This window comes from Podarcis pityusensis (genome assembly GCF_964106645.2).
Source record: "Podarcis pityusensis genome assembly, chromosome: 17".
In the NCBI taxonomy this organism is placed as follows: domain Eukaryota; kingdom Metazoa; phylum Chordata; class Lepidosauria; order Squamata; family Lacertidae; genus Podarcis; species Podarcis pityusensis.
In genome coordinates, this window is record NC_138042.1 from 41,396,261 (window position 1) to 41,404,786 (window position 8,526).

Consider the following 8,526-nt stretch of genomic DNA (forward strand, 5'->3'; position numbering starts at 1 on the left):
AGTTGTAGTCCAACAACATTTGGATCTCACCTTGTTAGCTACCCCTGCCTTACAGCGCTGGGATGTTTTGTTTGTTTTTGTGGAATTTATAACCTGCCCTTCAGTATCTGGTCTGAGGGCAGGAATGCAGCACCCTTAACACAATCAATAGCAATAAAACCAGAAACACATAGAAGCTGAAAACTCGGTATAATAAGCAATGCCAGCGAGACACTGTACTCCTCTATTAAACAACAGCACTACCGGTCCAAAGTTTTGGCAAGAGTGCATCTATTTGGGGCACGATCTTGCTGAATGTGCAAGATCTCACAATTTTGGGCGAGATCTCAACCAAAATTGGCATGGAAATTGGCCGGAAATCGTCAGTGCCTGGCAGGGTACATCATCATGGTAGTGTGGGTGGTGTCCTTAGATAAAACGAAGCTCCTTCATAGGAGCTGTGCTCTGTTAGGTTTTCACCCCCTGTGCTCTCAATCTCTGGCAGACTTTGGGATTTTCCAGCGTGCGGTTATGGTCCTCTACACAGATTGCATCCAGCAGTGCAGCTGGCCAATGTACACGGTACGTATTTCCCTTGTTCTCTTTAGCCATCTCTGGCCGGCTGGGAGAGCTGCTTATTCCCTTTTGCATCTGAGCACGCAAACATGGGTGGGAGAGAAATTGCTATCTGGCTTTTATTATCAAAAGGAAAGTCCTCAACTCTGAACGGGTCATAGGTAAAGGTAAAGGGACCCCTGACCGTTAGGTCCAGTCGTGGCCGACTCTGGGGTCGCGGCGCTCATCTCGCTTTATTGGCCAAGGGAGCCGGTGTACAGCTTCCGGGTCATGTAGCCAGCATGACTAAGCCGCTTCTGGCGAACCAGAGCAGCGCACGGAAACGCCGTTTACCTTCCCGCCAGAGCGGTACCTATTTATCTACTTGCACTTGACGTGTTTTCAAACTGCTAGGTTGGCAGGAGCAGGGACTGAGCAACGGAAGCTCACCCCGTTGCGGGGATTTGAACCGCCAACCTTCTGATCGGCAAGTCCTAGGCTCTGTGGTTTAACCCACAGCACCACCCGCGTCCCCAAACGGATCATGCCTAATCCTTATTATATAAACTTAGAAATTTCAAATCCGTGCTTACTTTCCTGCTCCCCTTGATGGTCTCTGGGAGTAAACTGAAAGAGGGCCCGACACTCACCACACACAGAGCAAGAGTGGTGCTGGCAGGATCTTTGCAGCCAAACTCCAAGAGAGACTGACATCAGTGAGATCAGTGTGGAGTGGAAGTTTATGTTGTCAGCAATTGACCTGGCATGGAGCAAAAACATCTGGAAATCAGAATTTTGGAGTGGGGGATGAATGGAACAAGAGAAGTTGTTCTTCCTGGTTAACTTTTTCAGGAGAAATGGTGTATTGCAGTGGTTAAGAACACAAACTTAGAGACAGAAAGCCTGAGATTCAAAAGTCGCCTCAGCCATGAACCTCCCTAGGTGGTCTTTTTAGCCAAGTGATTACTTCTTGGCATGGTGGATTTGATTTAAATCAAATCGATTTAAATCACTAGTCAGTAAGACTTGATTTAAATCATATTTTACACAAAGATTCATTCTTGCTGGTATCATCTTAATATTTACAACCAGAGGAAGGTTTCATTTTTTGGAATAATAAATTTTCAGAGTAGTTTTTACAGTTACATCAAAAATTACTGATTTGGCTATACTGTTAGAAATACATAGACACATAGTTATGAAATTATTGTGAGGTTTAATAAGTTAACTTTATATTTCGACAACTTTTCTGCTGTACTTTATTGGAAGGAGAAAAAGAATCATTTCCTTAATAACAATTTAAACAATTTATTTAACTAAAACAATAACATTATAGCCTATGTATCCATGTTTGTTAACTGATGTGGTTAAACAATTAAAAAAAAAAACTTAGACTCAGTTTTAGAACACATGAAAAACTTAAAAACAAATCCTTATTTCCTGAAGAATAGCCTTTGCACTATAATGTAACTTAAATAGAAAACTATCTTTAGAAATATTTTTCCTCCAGAAGCGTTTTAATTCGAACACCAGGATAACATGGGCTGTCTCTTGCTCCCTCCCTTTGCCTCCCTCTTTGTGAAAGATCAGACAAGACGTGTAGGAGGTGCTCTTCATTAGTTTGTTTTAAACCAGAAATGAAAGCTTCTGGTTTCCCCTTTGTGGCCACAAAAGAGGAAGGTTGCAGACTTGTTCGCTAGTCAGAAACTATTGTTTTCCATTGCATTTGAACCAGGCACATAACCTCATAATTATGTGGAGTATTCAGAACATTCAATTTTTTTTGGTAAATGCTTAGTAGCAAAGCATCAACAGTTACCTGAAAACATTTTTAAGGTTACCTCGCAGGTATTTTGGAATCAAAAGGATAATCCAGCCCAAAGTGAGGCATTTTTCTGTCCCAAAGTTAAGCATGTACTTAACTCTCTCCCTTTGAAACCAATGGGTCTGATGTTTATCAGACAAGGTTTTAAAATGTCTAGTATGTTTGGATTGTCCCTTGGGCCTCTGAGTCTCCAGCTGCAATGGCAACTGTGACTTGACACACATTTATGGTTTGCTAACGAGGGTTCTTGCTTCTTTCCTCTAGGACAGAATGATCCTGCTTGTTGTTGGGAATCTAGTCAACTGGTCCTTGTAAGTAGGGGGCTTTGTGGATGTTTCACATGCTCAGGGAATACAATCAGAATGGTCTTACATGGATTAGCCCCAGAAATGCCCTCTTCATATCTGAGGTTTCTTATATACTTTTGAAGCAGGAAGGTTAGAAATAATGTAAAGATTTTGCTCTCTGGTCGTTTTGTCTTCTTCTCTCCAGCCCCGGCCCCTGATAAATTTAAGACATTTCCCAAATATCACTCTGATTATTGTTAGTGGAGAAACCCAAGTTCCCTTAAACGCATGGTGGGGGAGTCACTTTTAGCCTGAGGACTGGATTCAGACCTTCTAGGGCTTTGAATGGTGAGCAGGGCCAGAGACAAAAAAGCAAATGTTGCATACTTTATTTAAATATATTTTATGTCCATTTTATGCATTTTTCATTCAATCCCCCCTTAGTTTTGGGGAGAATTGCATGTAAAATACGGGACATGTGAAGTATGTAACGGACAGGTGTCAAATGACATCACATGTTTGGCAGGTGGTCGGAGTCTGCTCAGAGTTCCCTCGTCAGCCATTCAGAGGGGCCTGATCCTGCAAATTGGCCCATGGCTGGAGGTCCCAATGCTGTAAAGGGAGACCCAATTAGAATAAGTACCAGTTGCTCCTTAATTCTATGCAAGCATCATCTTATATGCTTGATCTGCAAGATGGCAGCATCCCTCTTCAGTATGTGCAGTGTGGGTGGCGGGTGATATTGGTATCATGAGCTGTGTACCAGGATGGCAAGTTATGGGGGGCCTACACCTTGGATAATATAACCCTTGTCCTTTTCCTTTCTTAGTGCCATTTTTGGACTGGTATATCGGCCGAAAGACTTCGCCTCCTACATGCTGGGCATCTTCATTTGCAACCTTCTGCTGTATCTTGCTTTCTACGTCATCATGAAGGTAAAGGAGTATCACCTGCAGCTCTTTTCTGTCATTATTGTGAGAACTTTAACAACTAGCTTTCATACGTGAGCCCAAAAGATGCACTGTGTGAACTTACCAGTTCTGTCTTGTGCCAAACTATAGCAACGCAGGGCGTGTTTCTCACGTCTTATTGATAATAAGTTTTTTTGAGTTTTCGCTTTACAAATGAATGGCTGTCGTTGAACACACAAACTAGCATAGTCCCCAATCTGTGTGATAGATTCCCCAAAGAGAGTTACTAAAACTTAAGCTGTATCAAATACCCTCTCCAAGAAGACTGGGAATTTGGGGAAGGGGCTGATTTTTTAAAGTTATTTTTGACCAATAACCACTTTCAATTAAATTTATCATGTCTTGCCACCTTTCGCTATTTTGTATTCTGTCAATTTGTGTCAAAGTGCTATCTCCCATATTATGTCATGGCACGTATTTGCAAGAAGGCAATTTTAGATTGAACATTTTCCTGGGCTATAATTACCTACTGCACGCCCACTCTAGTGGTAGATTTACTTTCTGAGGCTCCACCGTAGATGTCATGGGGATTATTGGATTCCTGTTGAAAAGATAAATCCCTTGCTATGAATTCCAGTTTTCTGTGGTTCCAGGAGGCTATTCTAACCCTTAGACTAGCACTGCACTTGGACAGGAGGCAGAACCAAACACCTGGTTCTTCTTCCTCCAGGGTAACTCTCCCGCAGCCATGGGAGAATGTGGGGTTCCCATGGCCATCTGGCAGCTGGCATTGCCAAGGACACCACCGTATGAAAAGTAACTTCCAGCAAACTGAAACACATTTCTAGCACTCTAGGTTCAAATCAGTGACTGGCAAAAAAGCAGCAGCAGCAGCAGCACCGATTTGTTTGGGTGGGGATCCAAGTCTTTATGATGCACCCCTTTGGCTTAAATGTTCTCCTGGGAAGTGTCTGCTCAAATATCATTTATTTGAGGGTATTATTTTAAGGTTTTTCCCTTTTCAGCTCCGCAGCTCAGAGAGGCTCCTGCTCATCCCTCTATTCTGCATTGTGGCCACAGCCGTGGTTTGGGCTGCAGCCCTTTATTTCTTCTTCCAAAACCTTAGCAGCTGGGAGGTAGGTTTCCTCATTTGTTGCCCTCTCTTGCGCTTCAGGCACAAAATACATAAATTCAGAAATACAGTGTATAATTGATTTCCTCCAAGCTTTCTAACGCTTGCAATACTCACGAATTTCCAAAATGATCTTAACTGCCCAAAGCCACCCCCCACAGCCCTATAATAATAGAAACCTGCACATGATCCACATACTTAAAGTTTAATCCCTGGAATTTCTGTTAAATTCTGTTCTGTTCTTCTGTTAAAGAAGATCTTGGGGAAAGAATTTGGCAAGAGTTGTGCTGGAGATCTTGAATAACTGCTGCCAGGCATCAGGCTAGATGGGCAAGGCCTTCCAGAACTGTCTGCTTGGCATGGCCTTTGCAATCTTGAAGACTTACTGCAGTAAACAGCTGCATGTATTGGAGGGAGCAGCCTGGTTGCTGTAACTCTTTATTTGCTCTGCCTTCCAACTTGAATCCCTGTCTTCAGACTTACACCTCAAGCTCCTGGGCAACGTTTTATTTCTGCCACCCTGTTGTTTCAAATGCTGCGACACGCCAAATATTAATGAGAACCAGTTGTGCAGAACCTGCCCTTTATTTATGCAGAGTTGTCCACCTTATGCTCTTGGGGAGGTCTGTGGAAAAGTTTATAGAACGTACCCAATATCCTTGCTATTCAGGATTGCAGGAATGAGTGGGGTTTGCAGCCCAATGCACAGGACATCCATGGAAGTGATAATCTTACAACTTTGCCTCTCCCCAAGCACTACAGGAATAATAGTGTTGCAAGCAATGAGAGCTGTTGCACAGGCATCCCTGTTAACACATATTAAAACCACACGACCCCAGAAACCCGGAAGTGGGGGGAAAGACTTGAAGAGCCTCAACAAAGCTCTGCCTCACGAGTCGGAGGTGCAGCGGGGCTTTGCTGAGGCTCTTCATCCTCTTGGCTAACAGCTGATGCACAGAAAAGCAGATGCTGCTGCTCCAGTTCCTGTGCATCAGCTGTTAGCCAAAAAGCCCCAGTGTGCTTCTTGGCTTGTGAGGAGACGCTCCCTGCAGCCCAAAGAGGACATCCCGTTTAGGCTCCGGGGAAGGTCTCCTCACGAGCTGGAGGCGCCGTGGGGTCCTCCTTATTTCACTTCTGCATGCAGGGGGGCAGAACATAAGCCACGTGTAAATGGGGAGTCGCCTGTATCCTAGTCAGCCCCAGTAGTCAAGGGATACGATACCGCCAATGGTTTGCTGAAGAATTATTAAAAAGGCCTCTTCCAAAGTCATGATTATCTGCTGAAGGCATTGTGGCATATTATCCCCCTCACTCTCCCAAAAATTTTTCCCTCTGCTTCCGGGGGTAGCACACATGTGTTAGGAATTTCTCTACAGCACCAGAAAGACAGAACTTTTGAGACCGAGCTGGAATTCACTGCCTGTGCCCATTTTTTCTGTAGGAAACTCCCGCAGAGTCCAGAGAGATAAACCGCCCATGTATCCTTCTGGGATTCTTTGATGATCATGATGTCTGGCACTTCCTCTCAGCAGCTGCACTGTTCTTCTCCTTCTTGGTGAGGTTTTCCTTAAAGTCCCTCTACAGTATCAATGTTATGCTGGATAGGCTTCCTGTCTCACCTGGTTCCATGTCATAGCACACTCAGTGCATTCGCACACATTACCTTAAATACTTGTTGTGGTTTTAATGGACATGCAGGTCAGACTTACAGTGGCACCTCAGGTTACATACGCTTCAGGTTATATACGCTTCAGGTTACAGACTCCGCTAACCCAGAAATAGTGCTTCAGGTTAAGAACTTTGCTTCAGGATGAGAACAGAAATTGTGCTCCGGTGGCGCAGTGGCAGCGGGAGGCCCCATTAGCTAAAGTGGTGCTTCAGGTTAAGAACAGTTTCAGGTTAAGCACGGACCTCCGGAACGAATTAAGTACTTAACCTGAGGTACCACTGTACTCATTTCCTGCTTAAAATAATCACACGAGAGAAACACAAAGATCATTTACTTCCGTCCCCTGCAGTGCAGGAATCTTTCATCCAACACGAGGCTCGAACCCATGACCTTGACATGAGGAGTCGCATGTTGTATCAACTAAGCTATCTCCCCACCGTTATTTGTTCCCAAAGGTTGGTGGGAGTTGGGCAACACCATCTAGAAACTGAAAGGTTCCTTTTTTCTGGGGCACCATGGGTGTTGGCTCTGCTTCCGCAGGAGGCTGAGTTGACCTTTGCCTGCCTGCTTTTGGGTTTGCTGACACGGAAGAGTGTGTCCTGCAGAACCACCCGGAAAAACCAGACTCCAATCTCTGCTCTGCTTTGTTCTAGGTCCTGTTGACTCTGGATGACGACTTGGATTCTGTGCGGAGAGACAAGATACCCGTTTTCTGAACGGCAGGAAGTTTTGGTGATGCTTGCTCAAACCCATTGTGTTGCCAGCCCAGGACAGCTGACAGAAAACAAATTTGTTAGTGTGCACAAAGCGCATCAAGTACACACTGGGAAGAAACATGTTCAACTGGCAAATAAGGAAGATCTGAACAGAGGACAAGAATCTTTTTGCAACTGGAGGGCTCAGGCTTGTATGCCAGATTGTTGGTAGAAAGTAGAGAGATGAGAATAATTATCTGGGGGTTGCAGATCTTTTTCAGCCATCTGATGAAGAATAAAATTTACTCCCCAGTGTTAATTTTAGTGGTGGAACTTACGCTTTCGCTCACTGCCTAGAAACAGCGGGTATAAGTGCAATAGTGATGAGACTTGAGAGATTTCTTGTATTGAAAAATCAAGCATGTATTGGCCATTGAAGCCATGGTTCTTAAGTCTGATTCTTCTGATGTTTATGGTAAGCTGTTATCCTTTTTACTACTCATACCCAACTGCTTAATTTATCACTATTAGTTTACAATGGAGCATCATCCTATCTGCTCCTGTACAGGAATGCTTTGACCCCACCCTGGTCTGCCAATAACAGCCCACCACCATTTTCTTTAAATTCCAATTTAAAAATTACACACCCCCTGTACCCTTCTTCCTCTGAGAGGCATTTCTTGCCTAATTTGAATAGCACAGCTGAAAGGGAAAAGCGCACGCCTCAGAAAGGAGCTTTCCAATCTGGGCTACAGATGTTCTCTTCCTCATCCACAATCTGCCGCTCCTCTCCCTGCCATCATGTTATTATTTAGAAAGCCATTTTTCAGCCCCCTGAAATGAGAGAGTTGGTTCTATTCTCAAAGAGGGTAAAAGGCTCTGTGTATTGCAGTGTTACGATACTTCAAGGTCTGTGAGTGCCCTGTCTCTTCTGGCTGTTGCTGCAGCAGACAGCTCATGAACTCTTTTCAGAAAGCTGCAATTATTATTATTAACATTTGCTGTGAATGCCAAATGGATTATTTTCTTAAGTACGCCTTTCTCTTGATAAGAGGAAGAGGAATGGTTTTAGGAAGCAACTCTTACATTTTTCCTAAATTGCTTTATTTTAGATTATACATAGCAGGGCACTGCGTTTCTTGTTTGTCCCCTGCTCTGCTGAATTTTTGAATCAAAAGTTGGTTCACTATGACTAGGTAAGGTAGTAATTATTCGAAAAGTGTATCACTGGAATCTACCAAAATATCTGCCCATTCTGCTGTTAATTCTGAAACCAGCTATTAAACCAGCTCAGACTGTGCTGTCTGCTTACCTAGGTAAAAGTACTTTTGTATCAAAGTACCAGGTGCTGAAATGCTGCACTGATGTGCTTTACAATGTTGTCGTGTCAAATGCAATCAAATGTTTAAAAGAAACCTGAGAACTCAAAACAAGATTAGTTCCATTATTATATCAACTAAAAAACCCAAACCC

At 43.6% G+C, this 8,526-nt stretch overlaps 2 protein-coding genes across 4 annotated transcripts in view; one reads left to right on the top strand and one right to left on the bottom strand.

The window, feature by feature from the left end:
• The window catches only part of SIDT1 (SID1 transmembrane family member 1), a 47,158-nt gene extending 39,786 nt beyond the window's left edge, over nucleotides 1–7,372 (top strand). For all 3 annotated transcript variants that reach the window (XM_080987118.1, XM_080987119.1, XM_080987117.1), the window contains 6 exons: nucleotides 485–561; nucleotides 2,624–2,670; nucleotides 3,476–3,581; nucleotides 4,583–4,693; nucleotides 6,131–6,244; nucleotides 7,012–7,372. In XM_080987118.1, coding sequence (XP_080843244.1) covers nucleotides 485–561; nucleotides 2,624–2,670; nucleotides 3,476–3,581; nucleotides 4,583–4,693; nucleotides 6,131–6,244; nucleotides 7,012–7,074 — 518 coding nt within the window. In that variant the 3' untranslated portion in view covers nucleotides 7,075–7,372. The remainder of the gene's footprint in view (nucleotides 1–484; nucleotides 562–2,623; nucleotides 2,671–3,475; nucleotides 3,582–4,582; nucleotides 4,694–6,130; nucleotides 6,245–7,011) is intronic.
• FAM162A (family with sequence similarity 162 member A) overlaps nucleotides 1–8,526 on the bottom strand; it is a 178,003-nt gene that overhangs the window by 125,511 nt on the left and 43,966 nt on the right. The window lies entirely within an intron of this gene.